Consider the following 24,281-nt stretch of genomic DNA (forward strand, 5'->3'; position numbering starts at 1 on the left):
GACATGAGCATGACGCGACAATTTACCGATGAATCTGGATCCAGCAAGTTCAGCGTCCTTGATTCCGCTTAGCTCTGGTGTCCACCTAACTCTATAATTAAAACATTTTTACATATGCCGAGGTCAAGAAACACAAGAACTCTACTTTGTCTGCCTAATGGATCGCTAGGTATGATGATGATCATTTACTTTATACACTGAAGATAAAATGACTGTTTTATAACTCTATCTAGCATTATTTTTACTGCTTTTATTATTAAGAATGTATATTTTTAATATTATTGAGTTTTAAATAAGAAACTAATTAAACATGGACGCAGTAAAACTGATCTGACTATCATAAATTTTATTCTATACCTGATACATATAATTGCATTTTGCAAATGTAACCTTTATGTTTGTATTGGAAATATATATTTTTTTATTATTCATGGTGAGCCTAATAAAATTTGGTTCTAATTGTATATTGGTTAACATCTATTACTCTCTCATGTGTTGTAGAAAAACCTAGTTAAAGTGGTATCGCTTTTAGCAATAGTATGTGTATGAAACCTATCTTCACTATAGACGGATGATAAGCAAACATATCAAAAACCATATCCTAATAGAATGTCAACTTCTTCAGTCTCAAATATGTGCTGAGCACTACACTAACTAACACATATATTCAAGAAGGTGGGTGGATTTCTTGGTTGTGAAAACATGAAATGATCAGCGTGAAGAGAACACTTATGATTTTCATATCAATGGCCCGTCATAAACATGGGCGTCTACTGAGATTTTAATAGGGCTAGGTTTATATTTCATTCACCTTATTTGCTTGTTATTTACTCTACGCTGACTTTGTGTAATGCAGAGAAATGTATCACTGACATACAACAAGTTTAGTTTATAAACAGTCTATCCACAATGTTTGATTTGATCATAACTGAACTATAGCAGATATAAGTGATAAAACAAGACAATGATTGCATGATAATACGATATGATGTTCAATATGTTTATATTAAACTAAGATAAATGATTAGAATTTAAGCCAAAGAATGAGTCAGTACAAAGTACACATAAAACAGGCATCACCACATCTTAGCTACAATTTGTTGTTTGAGAGGAGCCACAGTTACTATATTGGAAATAGAGTGAATAAATCAAGTGCAAAACAGCACAGAACTTAGGATTATTTATTCAGTCAAATGTAAGTTTACATTAACAAACCTAAAGTTAGTGATAGATAAACTTTAGACATCTAACTTATCACAGACTAGATAGTTGAGCTAATGCACCTTAATGGTACAATCACACTGTAATTATTTAAATTTCTTTTAAAAAACATTTCTAACGCCCGATTGCACTCAGAGTGCCTTCCGACATAAGGTAATATACGAATATACCGTTAATTTTTAGGGGAGGTCACTCCTGTTTTATTTATTTTTTCTTAGTATTAGTACGTATTAAAATAACCTTTCTGCAACTTATGTATGCGTTTATCACTACACATATTAATGTATTACTTTTGTACTAACCCAAATCCTAAACGTTCTATAGCTTGTAAAAAAACTACTGAAACTTATTAAAAACTAGTCTATTAAAAAAAAACAATATTTTCCAATTGCATTAATTGGACAATTTTTACTTTCTCGTATACTTAAATAAACTATCTTGTTGTTCGATTACAGTTTTGACCGTAAATTCATGTACATCTTTAAATCTTGACATGACTAAACCATGACAGAAAGTGATGCTGCAAGCTATATGCGACAAACATATGTTACATCAACGTACTGAATTGACAAGACATAATATTTTACGATGTAGCATATATGTTCATTTCAAAATAGCCTGCGAAGCATAGCTACGTTATATTGCCTTAACATTAATTTATGTTAGAACACTCATAAAAAACTCTTTGTATGGTTAATTGTATGTATTTTAAAATGCAACCGAAAAAAACCAAACCATTTGTTTTCCAAAAATGAAGTGTAGACTATAATTCACTATGTTCACACATTTCTCTATTATATGACTGCCAGAAACAGCGAAACTTACCTATTGAAACGATATGCACATGCATATAATATAAGAACATTGGATAATTAAAAACAATCGAAAATGATGTGGTGTGAAATAAATGATAAACTACTTATTTCATAAGCGTGATTAAATTTACAATCTAATTATAGTAAATCCACTTCCTCCTTGTAGCTTGGCTCCATCATCAACTTGGACCACTTTAAAGTAAAGTTCTTGGCCTTTCTTCACGTCTACAACAGTTGATCCAGCGGCAGATGTGTTGGCTGATTTGACAAGAATTTCCTTACACAATGCGTCATCCCTGTACAAATCAATTCTAATCAGTTTATCCTCACATTCCTGCAGCGTTACAATCACAAGATATGTACCATCATCTGGTACCACAAGTTTCCCTGTGGTTCTATTAAAATGGTTGCCGTTAGATTCGCCCACGTAATAGAATGTAGACAGAGTTGATCCAGTAGTTACTGCTGTGTCGTTTTCCAGGTTAATTTGACAGATGTAAGGCTGACATACCCGGGTCTCTGTTGGAAAGTATAAGTTAGAGTTTAATCATGAACTTTTGCACACGTGTCTGTGTGTCTGTTCACAATCCTAATTTATAAAAGCCCAATGTGCGCACATCTCTCTCTCTCTCTCTCTCTTTCTCTGTCCGCAAAAAATTTTCGCCGGACATCACGTCAGAATCGGCAGCGATATATCGAGAATTTTTTACGGACTTTTGTTGAAAATAATATGTTAGATGTTTTAAATGTATAACCACAATTTTATTTAAAGAAGAAAAATAAAAATTTAAGGCGTATTCGAATGTAGAGAAACAGTATTATTTATGCAACCGGAAAAGTATTAATATATGTGAAAAAGAACGCATAAAACTGTGACGTCACTATTGCTTATACATTAACTATTGACGTCATCTGCCTAAATAGCGAAGATGTTAGTGTACATTAAACCACGCAGGTGGTGCGGGTTCGAGACACACCAAGTCAACTTGGTTAATGTATTTATTTTTATTATGCTCGGGCTAAACTTAAAAAAAAATTCTTTTAGGAATCTAGATCTAGATCTAGATCGTCGGGTGTCCGATAGGGCACTTCCCGGCGCCGCAGGCGCTTCAAATTTGGCAGGATCTTGCCTTGGGGCGACAGAACACGGGGGCCGTTTGGCCGAAAAGTCTACGATGAGGGGGTCAAAACTGACCTCGACTGACCGGTACCTTATATGAGCTATAAATCGAAAAAAAATGTCCACGGATTAAACCTCTTCATAACTCTTGAGGTCGTAGACCGACCCTCGGGCGAATTAATTAAGCATGCAAATTCTCAATGTTTTCGAAAGCCTAAGCGAAGCTGGGCAGCATGCCTAGTTATGTGTATGTTTACTGTCATGGCTAGATAGATAGATTTAGACTAGACTTGTAGAGGTTACTAAGGACGATGTGAACTTGACGGTTGACTATTTGGTTCGAGAGTATTGTGTGCGTGTTCAATAAAACATTTGTGGCGTGAGCATGACGTGACAATGTACCGATGACGTAAGACGCATCAATGAAGTTTGTTGGTAGTTAGCTATAGTAGACGACGGACGTGTTTTGATATTGTGTAATGTATCTATAGGTGTGTGATAAAGTTAATTCTTTTTTATACTCCAAGTTGTTGATATCTTTAATTAGTGTCTGCGGAAATTTAGAGTGATCCCGTCCTTCATACATGTGTATAGTTGCAGTATGAATAATATAAGTCACAATATATAGCTTATATACAATACACACATAAACCCCCCATCACATTTATTATTTAACTTACCAATTGTCTTGAAATCTTTCAACAGAGTTAAAACATCACTTTCGCGAGTTTCAACCTAAAATGTGTGTACACTTTACAAGTTATTGCATCAGAAATTATGTTCGTACAAAAAATCACACATGTGAAACATAATTGTCTTACATCCTTAAAATAGTAACTACCCTATTTTTATTTAAAGAGAACACATAATAATATTCAAAGTAATTGGTCTGAAAAGTATTTTATATTTCACATTATTTTAAGAAAAATAAAATAAGCATCAGTAGTTAAATATAGAAAATAATATACAAATCTTAACTGATAAAAGGATACCTTTGTAGTTAAAGCTACTAACATATCTGTAGTTTTGGCCAGCTTTTTCGTCCCTTCATCTTGTAGAGTTGAGTGGGTTTTCATTTCTTGTCCTGTTTTTTTAACATACGTTCTGAATAACATTAATTAAAATTATACACTCATGTTTATTACTGCTATACTAAGTGTCCACATTATATTGTGTTTTATATTGCATACTAGTCTCGTTTAAATTAATCTTTAGTTGAAACACGGCAGGATGGGGGGGGGGGGTTCGAGTATCATTCAATCTTATGTTTCGGTCGTGTTGCTGCTAATTAAAAAAAAACTATAATTATTATAGTTTTTTTTTATTAGCAGCAACACGACCGAAACATAAGATTTCATAATATGTTCAAACATACGGTTTGAGTGATGACTGGTTTTATGTGCCGTGTTTTCTATTTATGTAAGTGTATGTGTTTGCTTGTGTGTTTCTGCGAGTATTGTAATAAATGTGTTATATAATTTCTCTGTGTTGCAGGAACTGTTCATGTTTGAAGCTTCATTCTCCTGCCCAGCCCACTTACTGTGTTCTATCTAGACATTAGCCCTCCTTAAACTCTTATATTGTTAGGCCGTTTTAAAACAATGTGTCCTATACTACTGATCATGTAAATATGCATATGACCTAGTACTTCATGCTTTAATTATTTTTGATACATTTCTTACGTATCCATTTATCAAAAACATTCAGCATTCAAATAACTGAACGGTTGTTGTCCTTTTAAAAAAGGCACTTGACTACTAAAAAATATAGCACGTGAAAAAACTTACATCAGTAAACAAAATAGGTCATTTTTAAAATTGTGTTATTCTGTTAAAACTAAACATAGGTTACTAGTATCTATTTAAAACGATCTTGGTTTTACGCTATTACATTTTTAAAGATGCTTATACGTGAAACATAAGTTATGCAGGGTATTTATAATTATAATAAAATGAGTTAATGTTAAAATACTTACTAATGGAATCTACATCATTTGACAATTTTGAAACATCATTTTCTAAGGCTGCAAACTAAAAACAAAAGATAACATCTCATCATTTCAAAACTATTTTTGGCTTATTACAAAATTTTAAAAAATGAACATAAGAGATGCATTTTTAAATTTATAATTGTGTCTACCAAACAAAGAAAACCACTTTGTTTCTATGTTTATATCGGTCTCAAGCAATACTCCTGTCACACGTGGATACATGGGTTTTGTAGACTCTCAAAGGGACCAATTGCATTAGGTAGTAAACTTGTTACCTTTTGTTTGCACTTCTCCCTATTTGCCAAGTTTTGATTAAAAGATTGAATTAAATTTTCAACAGGCATCAATCTTTGTTGTAAGATCTTGGATGGGACGCTAAGCTAGGGAGTAGAATGATAAAATCATGTTGTCTTTAATTATTTCCCAAATGAAATCGAAACAAAATGCATGTTAGAAGGTTTGCAGCTGAACTGCGTATGCATTAACTAACATAATACCAAATATTAAATCCATTTAATAAAATATTCTATGTGTTCAAATCGTAAAATAGGTACAAACCATTGACATTAACTTTTCTACTTTGATTTCCGTATTTTTGTTTTTATTTCCGTCTTCCCTTAAGTGAGAAATAACATCGGAATGACTTTTAATTTCTTTTTGAAATTTCTCTGTCTTAGTAGTTTGGTTTTCTAATTCTTCATTTATTTTGTTCAATATCATGTCAAACTTGTTCATCTCTGTATTCGTTCTTTCTAGAGCTTGGCTTGTATTTGATTCTTTTTCTTTGAGGGTCGTAATTTCTGTATTCAACTCATTTATTCTGGTTTGGGAATCTTGTATTTGCTCTTTAGTCTTTTCTTTATTATCTGTTAGTGTCTTAGATAATTCTTCCAGTTTTTTCGCCATAGTGTTATGTTCTGATATAAGTGTTTTCCTCCATTGTTTTATTTCATTCAATTGTTTCATTTCTTCATTCATCTTATCCGTTATATGTTTCTGTTCGTTAATTTGCTTTCGGAATTGCTTAGCATTATGTTTTTGTTTTATAGCCAATTGTTCTATGTGTTCCTTCACATTACTTTCTTCTGTTTTATAAGTGTCCCACCATTGCTTAATTTCGGTCACGTCAGCTTCAGTTTTTTTATTCCTACTTTGCATAGAAGTTAGCGCTGTTTCAAGACGTTCTACTCTCTGTTCTAGTTTGTTACTTAAATCAGCTGCAACTTGTTAAATGTGTTTATGTTAACATATTCTAATGCATGCAATGAAGCAGTGGTGCATTGCTGTATATATATATATATATATATATATATATATATATATATATATATATATATATATATATATATATATATATATGGTGACAGGACAAATGATCTCAGGACAAATGATCTCAGACAAAATATCTCAGAGAAAATATCTCACGGACAAATGATCTCAGGACAAATGATCTCAAGGACAAATGATCTCACGGACAAAAGATACCAGGACAAAATATATCAGGACAAAAGATATCATGGACAAACGATATCAGACAAAATATCTCAGACAAAATATCTCACAGCAAAATTTTAAAAGTGTATTGGATAATTTTATTTGAACTGAACAATTTTGTTATTGACTGTCATATGGTTTTGTTTACTATGTTTAATATTGTTTATAGGCCTATATAATAATTGTAAGAAATGTTTTCCGTATAAATTTGCCATATTGTACCAAGCATTTTAAAATTAAGATTACTAATATAGTATGCGAAGATTAAAGAATTTGTAGGTGTGCTTGCCAAACATGAAACAATCCTACCACGTCAGGTGGACGAAACTAGATCAAAGAGAATGAAATATCAATAAAGACACACCTTCGAATCAAGGTGGCCGCCCGCTTTGATGGCAGAGACATGCCTTATTTGAAAGACATCCGCCCTCCATGGACAATACATCTAGCATCCAAAGTCAATTGTTATGCGTCGGTCACACCTTAGTGAACTGGTGACAAATGCTTATTTACACGACAGCGGTCATCGCGGAGCGAAGTTTGTCGTAGCGTACATGCGAACAAAGCAGTTACAGTGGTGATTACTCAGCTAAGGCCTCTTTTGCTACCTCGCAGATAGGGTATAGTATAGGGCATTAGTTTCTAATGAATTTCTGTTTATAAAAGCCATAAGTAGAGCAGCAGGCAAAGAGATTTGGAAATGTCAAGTAAGAACATGTAGGCTACACCGAAAACTCACACAATACATGATCACATAGTATTGGAAATGTGTGATCATAACGATGTAGGCCTACCTGCCAGCAAAGTAACGTAAACTTTATTTTTGTGTTGATGATGCAGTAAAAACAACAGTTTTAAGTTACGAACCTGAAGACCCATACACATTTGTTTGTTAAGTTTAACAAATTCATTTTATAACAATCAATAATTATGCGTAAAAAGAGTAAACAAAACCATATTGATAGTCAATTAAAAAAAAAGTTCAAATCAACTAAAATCATCGTACATACTAATAAATTTTTGCTGTGAGATATTTTGTCTGAGATCATTTGTCCATGATATCATTTGTCCTGATATATTTTGTCCTGGTACTTTTGTCCGTGAAATCATTTGTCCTTGAGATCATTTGTCCTGAGATCATTTGTCCTGGGATCATTTGTCCGTGAGATATTTTGTCTGAGATATTTTGCCTGAGATAATTTGTCCTGAGATCATTTGTCATGGAACCATATATATATATATATATATATATATATATATATATATATATATATATATATATATATATATATATATATATATATATATATATATATATATATATGTGTGTGTGTGTGTGTGTGTGTTTGTGTGTGTGTGTGTGTGTGTGTGTTTATTTATAATAAAATTACGTAACGTACCACAATAACGTTTAACAATTATTTACTTTTTTTTAAATTTTCGCTAAGCTAAATAAAAGTTTTACCTGACATAGAAAGATCAGAATAATTTACATCGTGTACAGAGTCAACACTTTTATTCTCTTGTGTTGTCTTATCTGCAGCAGCCATTGTTTGATACTTGGTGCAGGAAACTTTCAGACATGTGGAACAAATATGGTTTAAGGATTTGATTTACAATAGTAAAATGTAAAAATATTTGGAATGCATTATAAATGTTTTTAAAAGCACACACTCTAAAATATAAAAATCAACGGCTTTTAAACGATACGTTTTCTTTCCAATGAGTATATTTTGAATTATAGAAAACATACAATAATTTTACAAATTAAGATGTTATTACAATACATAGGATAAATAATTTTAAATGCACGACGTAGTCTATGGAAAAAAAATATGTATAATATATAAAGTTTAGTGATGTATCTTTTTATTTGACATATGTCGAATATTATCGTTATAAATTAATAATCCAACGAAATATTTAAAAATAAAATGTAAACCTCTACTAAGTGTTATAATATTACCAGAAATCGTTTGTTTAAGTTCAAGTAGGGCAGTATTTACTGTTGTTACCATAGCAACCACTTCTTTAAAATCTATTTTCGCATCTGGGGGATTGTCCAACCATTCAAGTGTTGCTTGTTTTACCTGGTCATAGGATAACAGAGAAATGGATTGAAATATTTAAACATTGAGATGCTAGACATGACATAACATAGACGAGGATTGAAATATTTAAACATTGAGATGCTAGACATGACATAACATAGACGAGGATTGAAATATTTAAACATTGAGATGCTAGACATGACATAACATAGACGAGGATTGAAATATTTAAACATTGAGATGCTAGACATGACATAACATAGACGAGGATTGAAATATTTAAACATTGAGATGCTAGACATGACATAACATAGACGAGGATTGAAATATTAAAACATTGAGATGCTAGACATGACATACCATAGAGGAGGCTCGGAATATTTAAACATTTAGGTACCAGACATGACTTAACATACACGATGATTGGAATATTTAAACATTTAGGTGCTAATAAATTTAAAAGCAAAAAAAATGGAAAGACGAAATACTAATTATTGTTGTATTGGGTGTTTTAAGTAATTCTACTACCATGTATAAATCTATTTACAAAAGGAATGTGGATGGAAAATGAAATTTCATATCACTCATTAGCAAATTATTTGCATCAATAAATAGCTCCAAGTAAAAAGCTTTGGCGTTTGTATTTCTTAAGCAGCTTAATAATATTCTAGATAAGTTAAAGTCATGTGAATACATCGCTATATGCGATGTGCTTACCTGCTGATCAAAGTCACTTAAATTATTTTTCAACAAACTATTCATCTCCTCCAGATTATTCAACAGTTGAGCTAATTGCTCCTTTATAGGAATCGATACGGCCATCTGTATGAAAATATAAACTAATTTATTTTAATGATAACTGTGTTGTTGGAATATACTCTTTATAATTAGATATGTTAATATCAAAACATATAGATGAACCAACCAGTCCATTTGCATTTACATAGACAATGTGTAGGATATACTGTATTTTAGCAATAATTAGTTTTTGTGATAACCAAGACAAAATAAGCTAAAAATAGCTTAGTTAGTTGTATCCAGCACAATAAATTAACACCAAGAACTATTATAGCTAATCAGAGTTGTCTTAACACGTTATATGTAAAGATGCGACTTTAAAAAATGTCTCTGTTTCACATTTAACAGTGTAGGTAGGAAAAAACTCAACAAGATTAATGTGTATGATGGTCACTAGGTTGGTGTTTATAGGACGGATCTGATTTAATGTTGGTGAGCAGGGTAGTGCATAAATACAAAGTGATATAATTAAAATAAGTTTTCTTATTTCAGCGAATTACTGACAGAATATCTTAATGTAATTAATCATAAAATGGGACACGCAAGGTGAAGTTTAAATAATTGTTGGAAATAATGTCTATATTTTGTATGCTTTATTTTCCTAGGTGAAGTCAGCCTCTACTTGTGGAATGAACAACTATAGTTAGCATCTACCAGAACATTCCCTAATGTCTGATCTGCTTACAGTCGTAATAAAACATCAACATGCGGGGTTCACAATAAAACATCAACTGTTGGGGTTTACAATAAAACATCACATATTGGGTTCACAATAAGGTTAACAGCGGTAGGCAAGAAGACCTTTTTTCACCCGGCCGTTTTCAAAAAAAATTAAAATATAAAATTACTTTGCTTTCTCTAATAAAAGCTTTAGTAACTAAAAGATGTAAAACAAATACCATTTTCCTGTCTTTTTCAGTCTTTATTGTTTCTTATTTAAATGGTATTGATTAAAGAAATAGCTATTTGTTTAGTACAAAACTAGACACATAACTTTTGACACCCCTATTATACTTTTTAAAGCGGAGTGATAAGTTATGGAAGTGGTTTGAAGTTTTGCTAAACTTAGTAGCTAATTAATAGCTAATCTAGATTTTTCTCTATGCGACAGTATGTGCTACATACTGAAGAACAACCACTGCTGTAGTAGATATGTTAAAAAAAGATGTACAAAATATATTTGTTGTTTTCGGTTGGAATATGCCCCCCCCCCCCCCCCCGTATTTCGTTATGATAGTTCCACTCCTCTATATTGTGAGTTAAAGAGTTCTAGCGAGATAAATGTGAACAGCGACAGTTCTGTCCCTTGGAACGTGACGTCAACTCTTTAGATAATACCGGGATTTCCCGTTCAGTTATTTCGGTTTCATGACCAGCGTAGCAGTTGTCGAATGTTTGCAGAACGATTTTAGATGTAAAATTTCCTGCAGTTATCTTTGAAGTAAGTGTAAACATATAATTTACATACCATTAAATAAATATGTATACATTACTGATAACAATAAACAAAGAAAAATGTAATAAAGTGTATGTTTTATTTATTAAAAATATAAATAATATGTTTATGAAGCGTAATATTTTTTTTATATAATTTTAAAATGTACGTTAATTTCTATTTCGTTTGAGATAGTATAAAAACATTAAAATGACACTCACTACAGATAATTATATAATAAGGTAGTGTGTTTAATCTTTGTGTGTTACCTAAATTAAATGTTTTAGTTGAAGACAAGACAGCAGCTCTAGTACGTGTCTTGTGTTGTCGCCATCTTTATAACCTGGTGGATGACATATTTATAGTAGCGGATTTTTCCGTTAAGAACTTTCAGTTTCGCCGTTCTAGTTTTAATGAGGTAGCATATAAATACAAAACAATTATTTTTATAGTTTAACAGCTTTAAAAGATAATTATTTAATGAAAAAAATAAAAAAGCGTTTCGTAGAGAGGGTAACAGCTGCAATGAATGCTTTAAAAATATAATTCGTGTGAGAAAGTGTTGTAAAACTATCGGTGTGATTATTGTCATTTTATTATGGTTTGTAATTTCATTTCAGTTTAAGCCAATTAGACAACATTTGACAAGTTTCGATACGTTGTTAAAGTGTTATGTATTTTATGTTTTCAAACACAGGCAGTAACCAAACTGAGGTAGTTGTTTACATTGTTAACACGTTTAAAATATCATCACTTCAAGTATCTACTTCGACACCAGTCCTATCTGCTTACAAATACTCGCGAAAAAATTCTGGACAACGCCCCTCCCCTCAATAAAAGTATCCATAAAGAAAAATGATCCGATAAAATCTTAAAAAATAACCAAACAAATTACTTTACATTTTTTCTATGTAGATGTGTATTTAAATCATTATATCTATATATATAATTCTCTTCATGGGGACCATAGACAACACCACACAGCTTAGCCACCACCTCCATCTCCACCTTTCTGGTAAGCTCTAGTACACTCCGAATGTTTACAATCGTAGAGCCAGGTTAGTGACGGCTATTAGGGGCAGATAATTTAGCATTAAACGATTTAAAACTAAGGGGCTGCTTTCACTGGGCGGGGTGGGTTTAGGTGGGAGGCAGGGGGTGGTGTACTGTCGATAGCGGCGTATGCTACGTCGTTGGTCAACTCGTTTAGTTATAAACTGCAAAGAAAATTATTTCTACCTATATCTTGCAACTCTGGGGTCACACCTTGATATATTTTTGCTGTGTTGTAGCCATCATACGGTAGGTGGAGGGGAGAGAAGGGTGTACATAAATATTTGCACAGGTGCTAGTGCACGTGTCTTCAGATCTACAGATATTTGCACTTGTCTCTCTGCATCAACGACCGTAACACGATTATGCATCATGCTACTCTTATTTTACCTTTGTAATTATGTTCAATGAAATATGAATTCTTGCAACAAGTCCGTCCAAAGCAAAAGAGACTAAGGATTGGCATTAAACCAAAAGTCTCTGTCCTCTGTTATCTATCACATTGACTTATGAGACTAGCAAAACAATGTAATAAGTGAAGATTTTTTAAACCAGATGCCTACACGAATTCAGGTGAAGGTTGTTACTAAACAGATAAAATATTTGGAAGAAAAGATACAAGTTCTGGAAACTACCATTGAACTTATGAAAAATGTAAGATAAAAACATTAAAAACATTTTAAATCAACTGGTAATTTTATAACGCTCTTCTGTTATAACACTATTTTTTAAAAAAATTCTCAGAACACATTTACCAAAAGTAAAATAAAGCTAATTATATATATATATATATATATATATATATATATATATATATATATATATATATATATATATATATATATATATATATATATATATATATATATATATATATATATATATATATAAAGAGAAATTTAAACTTAATATACTTGTTAATATTTGAAAACCAACAAAGTAACATTTAGACGGTAGAAAGTGTTTTACGTTTGACATTTTCTCATAAAACAGCCATACAAAACCTCGCCAGTTAAAATAATGTTTACGTTTGTGATCACCAGGTTGTTACAAAAAGTAAGGCGTGGCTAGAAGAAAAAACTGACCAATCATCTGTCAGCTACATCGAGCTATCACAAGAACTGGACACAGCAGCCACGGCCTTGTTGGATGTGACGTCACATATTTCAGGTCAGTTTTTTTAATTCACTTTATAATTTAAAATATCTAAGCCTGCTGTCATTTAGCCTAAAAGTTTTGTTTGAGAAAAATGCAAAGAATCTCTCTTACAATTTAACTAAAACAAATGGGACACACCATTGTTAAGGGATTTATTTTCACTCTGGATCCACTATTACACTACGTTTTATTTTCTTAGAGATTGACATATAGGAACAAACTAACACATAATTAACATTTATAACTTAAAATATGATTAACATGTAGAATTTAAAATCAACTGTTATACTTTATTTATTCATAAAGACAGTTAGATAGCAATAACTTAATAGCATGTTATATGATTTTTCTTTAAACGATTTGGATAAAAATTAATGTTACACTTTCAATTTATAATTCGGTATTCACTTCTTATTTCAATTTAAAATAAATTACTATTAGTTCCTAAATTTGAAAAAAAATTATTGTAAAAATTAAAAAATTGTATGTACAATTAAACATTATCCCTTAAACTGTAACTAATATAAAATTCTAAACTCTAATCCACCAGATGAAGACAACAAGGATGTCAACAAACCAACGCCATCTTTACCACAGCCTGACACACAGACAACAGCAACATTTCTAACAGGAGAATCAACAAGACAACTCAAGACACAAGTTCAACATACAGCGGGTATGTCTTAGTTTTGTTTGGTATAACGAGTTAAGTAGCTGCATTGTAAGCCGTATACAATGTTAAAGCTTGTACGGTTTGATACTGTTTAAATTAAAAAAAAAATTAATTTTGTTGTGTTTTCTTTTTCAAAGATCCTATTTTTCAACATTTAATTCCTTTAAAATCATAAATTGTATATGTGCGACTATTTTCAGTTGAAGAACATCCTGACCTAGAGCGAAGACTCTCCTATATTGAAACAACACTATCTTCACTACAGGACACACAACACAAGTCTACAGATGACATATCAGAAATAAAACAATGGAGAGATAACTTTGTAACAGAACAGAGTGACATGGGGGTAAACATTGAACAACTGACTAAAAAACAAAAGCAGAATTTTAAAAACCTCAGAAAACAAATGAGTGAACAAGATAACAAAGTAAAGGAGCTGAACAAAGAAATTGAAAGTTTAAAAAAAAAAGAATCCAAGTCAAACAAAACACTAGAGAAACTGTCTCTAGATATGAAAGAATATGAAAACAAAGTGCGCGAAATAAACAAAAACATGCAAGATATAAGGGACAGTATGAAAGAAGGAATTAAAAGCCAATCTGATTTGATTGTTTCTTTACAAGATGAAAATAATAAAATCTTGGACAAAACATCAACCCAATTTGAAAAGTTACAATCAAAGGTAAATTTTAAAATTGCTGTATTTTTTGTACACAGTTCTATTCTTACTTGCAATTCAATTTACTTCAAATTGTTAAAAGGGGCAGTTGACTAATTTAACCTATAATCATAACTTTTATATAAATGCTAATTGTATGTGAGTTTTAATATGCAACAAAAATAGTTAAATATATAAATCTTCAATTTAGCACAATGTAATGTATAAACTCCTACAACAAAGATTGATGCCCATTGACAAACTGATTCAAATCTTTAACAAGAACTTTGAAACTAGGGAAGAAAAATTAAATAAGGTATGTTTGTAATACTGTATAAAAAATCATTTGCAACATTGATAAATCCTAAATTACTCCAGTAATGTCCATAATTTTTGGGAATTCACTAATAAATAGTTTATTAATTAAATAAGAATATACAATAAATCATTTCCTTTTCTTAAAAGTTACCATTATCTATTGAAGCTAGTGAGTCAGTAGATATGTGATTGTTTCATTTATTCCCTTTACACTTTATTTTAATTTAGCTGGGTGAACTTGAAAATACTATTTCAAAGTTGTCTAACGATTTTCATCTGATAGGTAAGTTTGCTTTGTAAAAAAAAAGTTTTTAAAACTTATTAATATAACAATAGTGATTTTATGACAAGTTTATCTATTGATTTCCTCGTTTAAATGTAGGAATAGTAAAAGATATCAAATAATTCTCAATGATAACCAATCGGTAAAATGTTTTATACGTTTGTTTACCGCCCACTCTCACGCTCTCTCTAAATCTCTTACTCTCTGCATTTCTATTACACGGACGTACATCGGTCTACCCTAGTACAGTAAGACATATACAGAGCTGCAGTTTAAAATTAACTAATTTCAATTAACGTCACGTCATCCCTTTATATTAAGAAGTTTTCACATACGAGCCAGATCTGAAATATAAAAAAGAAAGTTATAACCTGAAAACATTGATAATTATACATTTTTAACATCTTAGTATCTAATTAATTTGCTGTAAACTGAAATGAACATTACAAAATGCTGACTGTGCAAATCTTGTGATCGGTCATTATTAAGTAGGCCTACAACAGAACAACTTTAGTTCTAGTAATTTTTGTTTCGATAGATAAGCCATATATATTTAAACTATAATGTGAACACATACGGACTGCATGATTATAATGAGAGCCGGACGATTTCCCAAAAGACACTTGCCCGAATGCGACAATGCCCAAAAGCCATTTGCCCGAAAGCCGTTCGCCCGAAAAATGTGAACATTACTGATTACCAAAAGTCATTTTTAATAAATTTAAATTTGAAATGTTGATAATTAAATAAATGTCTAACCAAATTGAAAGGGAACAAAATACTATTTAATATCTGCAAGCAGGCATTATGAATTAATTAGTATTTGCTATATTATAAAAAGTGTAGGGCCTACATCTTTTGCTATCTATAAAACAAGACGAAAATATAATTTTCGCTTATCTGAGGTTTTTAAAATGATTCTCATTTTGTGTATTATAAACAAATTTGTTTTTTATGCCCAGAATTGTGTTATCAAAATGTCAAACTTGAATTGATTAAGAATGTCTATTTGATATTAACAAATGCCCATTCGGATATTTGTCGCATTTGGGAAAGTGTCCGTTCGGGAAATCGGCCTTGGGGCAAACGGCATTTGGGCAAGTGTATTTCAGGAATTTGTCGTAGACCCGGTTTTAGCATATCGTATATAACATGTGTTGTACGTTTTGTGAGGTTTTAATTGACCTACTAAACTGGTAGTGTCAATACGTAGGAAACGATAACCTAACACCACACAAACTAAGGACCGTACTAATTTAGTGGTGTAGTGTTTCAATGTATGGTCTTTCACAAAGTTATGTAAACATTATAGATTATTTACATAGTTTATTATTTGAAAATTAATTGTTTGATTTGGGTTTGTCAATTTTACTTACATTATAAACTTCATACAAAACACATATAATGAGATGATAACATAAGCTAAAGAAACGACAATTTACAAATATTATGGATCAAATAGTCAGAGCATTCGTAAAATTGAACATGTACATCGAACGCATGTTTTCTAATCAACAGAGTCACGTGTATGTAACAGATATGCTTGTTATGTGGAGCTTGCTGATGCCACACATGTCAGTGCTGGATCAACTATTTCAACATTTAGTGAAGTACATGAATATGGCGGTCAACATTTTAATCGAACAACAGGAACATTTGTATCACCACATGATGGTTTATATCTTGTCTGTGTCACTCTACATGAATATGAATACAAACAGATTATAGTTGCTGTGTGGGCTGGAGGCGTGTGGTGTATGTCTGTAGAAGTGAAATGTGTCGACACTAGCGCTGCTGGGTCAGTGGTTGTTGACATGAAGAAAGGTCAAGAACTTTACTTTAAAGTGGTGGAAGCAGATCAAGACGCAGCTTTATCCGGCTACAGTAGTTTTACTATCGTTAGTTTATAGAAGTACAACACAAAACATGGTGGATGGTAAATTCTCAAAAATAAAATATGTAACCAACATGTTAAATACACGCAATCAACGTACTATGTGTGAAGACTACATGTATACACCTACTTAAATGGTTTATATGTTATTTGTTTAGTTAACATTATACACATTCATATAATTTAATGTGATCACCAATTATTGTTCTATTTGATTTAAATAAACATATAACTGTATTTTTATGTACATTTTTACTTCTCTGTATTAGAACTTTATGTGTAATATATAATTTATGTACGTTTAATGTGATAAAAATAAAAATACAATGTTTGTGTGTGTTAAATATGAAACTGATATATAAGAAGTTGTTTTTCGAGATTAAACACGGCTACACTCGAGTATGTTTTTACATATAACATCATTTTTTTTACTTTCTCGTATACGAAGTAAAGAGTAAATATTGCAAATCTCGACGTTTTACTTCAACCTGAGTCGGAAAAACATACTTTTGCAATCTTGTCCGTATTTCTCTGTGTGTGTATGTGTGTGTGTGTGTGTGTCTGTAAACACGATAACATAAGCACCGTTACAGCTAGGTTGATGAAATTTCATAAATAAGTATTATATCAAAGTTGTAGATCCGCATCAAACTTTTCAGTAATTTCCAATTACCGGAAACTTGAGTACTATTTCAGATAGATAAACGAAATCTCACGTGTAAGTAAAATATCTAATTCACTGCCTTCAGTCAAATGTTTAGTAATTTCTGTTGAGTGGAAGTAGTAATTTAAGCTATTTTCGATTTCTCAAAAAGCGATCACCCCGACGATCCACAGTTTGGGAACCAGTCTTATAAGGATTAAGAGAAAACAACTTTTATTTTCATAACAGATAACATAAAATGAATTTAAAAGTATTTAACATGAATGTAATCAACACAACTTTGACATAATATTTACACTTTTATTTATTATTTGATGACACTCAAAAAAGTTACGTGTACAAAACAAACTTTATAAGTGACATAATGACAAATTTTGGGACTTCGTGGCCAAAGAGGTAGAGCGCTAGGCTGCTTACCCGAAAGTCTCGAGTTCGAATTCTGGTTCCTCATCCCGGCCAGCTCTGATGGCTACCTAACTCATGGTAGAGAAAGTAAAGGCGACTGGGCAAAGAGCTTACCACACACAGCATTTATATTATGTCGAGGTCAAAAACTCTCCTTTATTTACTTTACTTCTGTTCACACATTTAAAACATATTGTGATGGTTTACGAACACATTGGAGAAACTATATGAATTACATAAAGCTAAACATCCTTTTTACAGACATCTCTTACATAAGTTAATATTACGCTTTCGCTATGATCAGGCTTCCATGGCCTACTGCGTCGGAATAAGTTAGATACATGTCATCTAAATTCGTTAATTTTTCATTTTCATGCAAATCATATGGACATGATTTTAATCTTCTTCTTCTTCGTTCTAAATTGAGAATATGGTGGAGGATTTAGACAATAAGTCCAACTTCGTGAACAAACCGGACTATGGTCTCCAGCAGAGGCGTAGCGACCCTTCCCGGCGCCCGGGGAAAAACTTTTCTATTTGCACCCCACCTCGAGATTTTGATTTGCACCCCCCCCTCAAACTTTCGATTAGCACCCCCCCCCCCTCGAGATTTCCATTTGCACCCCCCCCCCTCAAACTTTCGATTTGCACCCCCCCCCCCCTCGAGATTTCCATTTGCACCCCCCCTCAAACTTTCGATTTGCACCCCCCTCAACCTTTCAATTTATTTTCCCAACCCATTTTGGCGCCCCCTAAGGTCGGCGCCCGGGGACATATGTAACCCCCCCTCGCTACGCTACTGGTCTCCAGATCAGCAGGTTCCCCATATAATTTTTCCCTGAGTGGGGTGAGCAGGGGCCGGTGTGTGACTCGTGCCTGGCTATACAAAGAACATTCCTGAAGGACGTGCTCCGTATTTTCCGGGGCCTTGCCACAAGGGCACAAATCGCCACACCCAACCTTTAGTTTTTTATGCATGTGTTGATTTATTCTGTTATGGATTGTAATCCATTTTTAATTACTTAAACTTTTAAAAATAGAATAGAATTTAGTAGAAAAAAAATTGCACACCAAGTGAACGCCAAATATTCAAATAATATGTGCATAATAGTGCGGAATATTATTAGTGCTTTATAAAATCACATGCGTATTTTTAAGAAATCGGAAATAGCGTAAATTACTACTTCGGGTCAACGGAAATTTCGATTAAATGATCAAATAAACTCCAAATAATCAATCTTGTTAACCTTAATTAAATAGGAACAACTTATGTATCGTTTACCTACGTTAATTTGACCTCAGTACTTTTAGTTGTAGGATTGATGGCTGTAAATTCTCTATTTGGTTCCTCTATACTCTAGACTATATTTGAAACTGAAATGGCTTCACGGGAAATCCCGAAATGAACTGATGTTTAGGTAACAAAGTTGTCAAGACGACAAAGATTCACACACTTAGCTTTCTTATTTACAGTTTGTAATTAGCATTACCTCGATATTGATATAGAATTGAAATTGTAAGTATTATTTAATGTGTTATGTGTCAGTAAAAAAAAGTATTAACTAATTATTTTTACTAGAAATATCTTTATAGATATGTTATTTTAATTAGGGCACAAGGACAACCACACACACAACGCCGTACACACAACTACACACATATCGATGGCCTCGGTCACAAACCGTCTATCTCAAAAAATTAATTTTATTTTTTTACATTTATTTTTTATTTTTTTAATTTTTTTTTTTTACAGTTTTTTTTTTAAATTAATTTTAATTTTTTTTTTTTCAAAAGCCAGTATGATTCCCCATAATACATGAAAATATTATAGAAATCTGTATAATAATTATAGAGGTACATTTTTTGAACAAACCGCTTATTATTTCTTGCGCTAAAAATCTCAAACGCAAAACAAATATCGCTATTTGTCAGTACACTTTTAATCTCAAACTAGCAATCTCATGCTTTCAAGTAACAAAATGGTTAAAATAATTTTATTAGTCAAAAAATATTCCAATCTGACTTACCTACACAAATCAGTTTTATTCTTTCAAGATACCAGCATCTCTCAACATAACAGCCTCTCTCAACATACCAGTCGTATCATTCAAGAGACCAGCCTCTCTCAATATACCAGCTATACTATACAACAGACCAGCCTCTCTTAACTGACCAAACTACCAGCATCTCTCAACAAACTAGTCTTACCCTCCAAGACACCAGCATTTCTCAACACACCAGCCTCTCTAAACAGACCAACCTCTCTCAAAATACCAGCCTCACTCAACATTCCAGTTGTACAATAGCAGAAAAAAGATAAAGCTGTAATATGTCAGACAGACAGACAGACAGACAGACAGACAGACAGACAGACAGACAGACAGACAGACAGACAGACAGACAGACAGACAGACAGACAGACAGACAGACAGACAGACAGACAGACAGGCAGACAGACAGACAGACAGACAGACAGACAGACAGACAGACAGGCAGGCAGGCAGGCAGAGAGACAGACAGACAGACAGACAGACAGACAGACAGACAGACAGACAGACAGACAGACAGACAGACAGACAGACAGACAGACAGACAGACAGACAGACAGACAGACATACAGACAGACAGACAGACAGACAGACAGACAGACAGACAGACAGACAGACAGACAGACAGACAGACAGACAGACAGACAGATAGAGACAGACAACATATCAACATATTTGAAACGGTAGGCTGTCTTAAGTTTTGATAAATCTGGATTTAGAATTTTTCCCGATTAACATAGGACTCCTATTCTTTGTATATGATGAAATACTGAGGTGTAAAAATGTGATGTTGTTTCTACTTACTCGTATAAAAAAGTACACAGGAAGTATTGTAATTCACAGCTATTTTGACAGTTTCACTTCCCTTCTTTACCATAGACTGAAAATAAAGGATGCATTGCATTCATGCTAAAATGATAATAGAGATTTTGACAAATATCACGTTTTATATCATTCCTAAAAGGAAAAATTTGGTTTTGCGATTTTGTCCGTGTCTGTGTGTCTGCGTGTAAGCATGTTTATAAATATGATAGCTTGAGTACCGTTTCATTAATTAAATTTTGTAACGGACACCTATCTACCAGCCAGATAGATGGTGAACGCCCCCGGATTCTTTCTTGGGGTCATATGCAAAGCCTAAATGAATGAACACTAACTCAACAACACACTAGGGCTCGATTTCGATGTCTAGGGAAAACTAGTGAAACTATTGAAGTTAACAACTCATCCAATCTGCATACAACCTTTAATAAGTGGACACAGTTGTGGCAGAACACAAGGTTAAACAAGATAAAATATTTAGTTTAGAAAATAACAAAACCCAACTTACAAGGCGTAAGAAAAAATACTATGACAGATTCTAACACTTTATAAAAATAGCCACAGGTCACACAACACTGCTATAGCATCAAGAATCACTTGGCCTCAAGTAATATAATACTAGAATACTTAAACAACTTAAGAATGCATAGCACACTCAGGACTTAAGCTCTCTCACGTTCAAATGGTCAGAATCTATTGCCGGACAAAATGGACGGCCTGGTCAAGATGGACTGCTTGATCAAGGTGGACTGCCGGTCAGAATGGACTGCCTCGTGTCGCCTGTGGGCGATCTAGTTATAGACTTAGGCGACAGGGGAGATTATCCTCAACTCATGTGGCCATTGGTTGGGGTGGTCATCTGATCTGAATCAATCAATCAGATCTTGATGGAAAATTTCTGCGTCTTACACACTCTTAGTAAGACAGTGGGAAAAACCCGGTTGTTGCACCATCAACCATATATGGTATTATGACAATGTCAAAATAAAACATTACTGGACCTAAGTAGGTCACATCCCCTCCCTTTTTGGAAGTGACAGATAGGTTCCACAAAAAACATACATAGGGAACCAATCTGGCAATGAAATAAAAAAAATGTTTTACAAATGTAGCCAATCAAAATCTTAATACTAGATGAAAATATCCCTGGAAACAAAAGGGAAGTAACTCAAACTTTTACAATGTGTGAAAGGGGAGTAACCCTTTCAAAAAATAATTATACATCAAAATCCCTCAGAAAGGGGTATTACAATATTTCCATGTGGATATTAAAAGTGGTAAACCCGACAGGGTAAAACCTTTATTTCAATGACTAGCTACAATATCAACTGAGTCATATGAGACATATTATCATTGAAGATTACATATAATCAAAAACCACCTTTAATTAAGGTTCTCCTGAAAATAAACAAAATATGCAAAATGATTGTCTCTTTGAAAAAAATTCAAAACTCATACCACTCACTTTCATGTGAGTGTCACCTAAACAAAACTTTTGTGTATGGTCCTAATGAACCACAAAACATGTCACATGATCAATGTGTGTAATAAGATTTTACATCCTTGACAAACAATCAGCTACAAAATTATCAATACCCTTAATGTGGAAAATTTCCAGATTAAAATTTTGGAAATATAAACACCATCTCAATATTCTTTGATTCTTCTGTCCTAACTTAGAGGTAAATTTCAGGGGATCATGGTCAGAAAACACCCTGACTGGATTGGTTGAAGAAGTGACATAGACTTCAAAATGTTGTAAGGACAAAACCAAAGCTAAAGCTTCTTTTTCAATAGTAGAGTAATTCTTTTGGTTCTCATTTAACTTCCTGGAAAAAAAAAAGCAATTGGATGGTCAATCCCCATGTTGTCTTCTTGAAATAAGACTGAGCCAATGGCTAAGTTGCTAGCATCAATGGCAAGTTTAAAGGGCTTGCTGAAATCTGGTGCAGCCATAACAGGAGCATTAGATAAAAATGACTTAATGGTTAAAAAAGCTTCATGACATTTATTTGACCATTCAAACTCAACACCCTTTTTCAATAATGCAGTAAGAGGTTCAGCAACAGCTGAAAAGTTTTGACAGAACCGCCTATAGTAACCAGCCATCCCAAGGAACTTTTTGATTTCTTTACAATTTTTGGGAGGAGGCAACTTTACAATAGCATCTACTTTAGCTTCAATGGGCCTAACTTGGTTCGTTCCCACTTGATAACCCAAATAGGTAATTGAACCTTTACAGAAATCACTTTTATGCAGGTTTACAGTAAAATTAACTTCAGACAATTTTCTAAAAAGGTTAGTCAACTGAACAATATGTTCTTCAAAAGTATTAGAAAATACAACTATATCATCTATGTAGGCCTCACATTGGTCTATGTCAGCAATGACAGAGTTAATTACCCTCTGGAAAGTTTGACCAGCATTTCGCATACCAAAGGGCATACGTTTGTATCTATAAAAACCATTAGGGGTTACAAAAGCAGATATTTCTTTTGCACGGTCAGATAAGGGGATTTGCCAGTATCCTGAAAGTAAATCAATTTTGGAAATTATCTTAGCTTGACCAACTTTATCAATAACGTCTTCTATTCGAGGTAATGGATAGGAATCAGCTTTGGTGAGCGCATTTACCTTCCTAAAGTCGGTCACAAACCTGAAAGATCCACCGTCTTTCGGGACTAGAAGACATGAGGAACTCCAGTTGCTGAAACTGGGTTCAATGATATCATTCCTGAGCATATAATCAATTTCATCTTTTGTCAAAGCAGCTTTTTCCGGGTTAACTCTATAGGGGTGTTGTTTGATGGGTATTGCATCACCTACGTCTACATCATGAGGTGGTACCTTCGCTTCTTTGGGTACATCCCCAAAAATAGAGGGAAATGTCTCAAATAACTAAGACAATTTATGGCTTTCTCTCTGTGGACAAATGCATAAGGTGGTCATTTAAATGATCTAAAAAGGAAGAATTTACCAATTTTGGGGGTTTCAATTTGTCATGTATCACATCATCAGAAACATTTGAACATACAGGTAAAGTAATTTTAGCTGTGGAATGAAAATTGTTACAATTATCATAATACTTTTTCAGTGAGTTAACATGATACACTGTCTGTTTCTTTCTTCGGTCTGGCGTATTGACAACATAGTTCAAATCACTTAATTTTGAATGCACAGTAAAGGGTCCACAATATCTTAAGGATAACGCATTGTTCAGATTAGGCACTAGCACAAGAACTTTCTCGCCTGGATTGAATGTTCGTTTACGAGAACTCTTATCATACAGTCCTTTCATTCTCACTTGGGCCTTTCTTAAGTTCTTGTGAGCCATCTCGCACACGGCTTTTGTCGAACGTGAAAATCGTCAAAGTTTTC

General features: G+C 32.9%; 3 protein-coding genes across 3 annotated transcripts in view; 1 reads left to right on the forward strand and 2 right to left on the reverse strand.

Moving 5' to 3' along the window:
- Nucleotides 1–11,262, reverse strand: part of LOC131947365 (uncharacterized) — a 253,332-nt gene extending 242,070 nt beyond the window's left edge. Inside the window, exon 1 of the mRNA XM_059308569.1 lies at nucleotides 11,194–11,262. The gene's annotated coding sequence lies outside the window, so the exon portion shown is untranslated. The remainder of the gene's footprint in view (nucleotides 1–11,193) is intronic.
- On the reverse strand, nucleotides 1,127–10,850 carry LOC131947341 (early endosome antigen 1). Its single transcript, XM_059308534.1, has 10 exons — nucleotides 10,749–10,850; nucleotides 9,409–9,514; nucleotides 8,607–8,730; nucleotides 8,106–8,213; nucleotides 5,705–6,369; nucleotides 5,422–5,526; nucleotides 5,132–5,186; nucleotides 4,149–4,240; nucleotides 3,837–3,891; nucleotides 1,127–2,555 (listed from the first exon to the last, which is right to left on the reverse strand). The coding sequence occupies exons 2-10, from the start codon at nucleotides 9,511–9,513 to the stop codon at nucleotides 2,164–2,166; spliced, it is 1,701 nt and encodes a 566-aa protein (XP_059164517.1). The 5' UTR covers nucleotide 9,514; nucleotides 10,749–10,850; the 3' UTR covers nucleotides 1,127–2,163.
- LOC131947349 (repetitive organellar protein) lies at nucleotides 10,789–17,361 on the forward strand. The gene is made up of 8 exons (XM_059308547.1): nucleotides 10,789–10,930; nucleotides 12,533–12,631; nucleotides 13,021–13,147; nucleotides 13,686–13,811; nucleotides 14,009–14,493; nucleotides 14,681–14,785; nucleotides 15,016–15,070; nucleotides 16,589–17,361. Exons 2-8 carry the CDS (start codon nucleotides 12,533–12,535, stop codon nucleotides 16,978–16,980), a joined length of 1,389 nt encoding a protein of 462 aa, XP_059164530.1. The 5' UTR covers nucleotides 10,789–10,930; the 3' UTR covers nucleotides 16,981–17,361.
- Nucleotides 17,362–24,281: the final 6,920 nt, after the last annotated feature.

This window comes from Physella acuta, unplaced genomic scaffold, assembly GCF_028476545.2.
Source record: "Physella acuta isolate Inbredline_101_S28 unplaced genomic scaffold, ASM2847654v3 ptg000592l, whole genome shotgun sequence".
In the NCBI taxonomy this organism is placed as follows: domain Eukaryota; kingdom Metazoa; phylum Mollusca; class Gastropoda; family Physidae; genus Physella; species Physella acuta.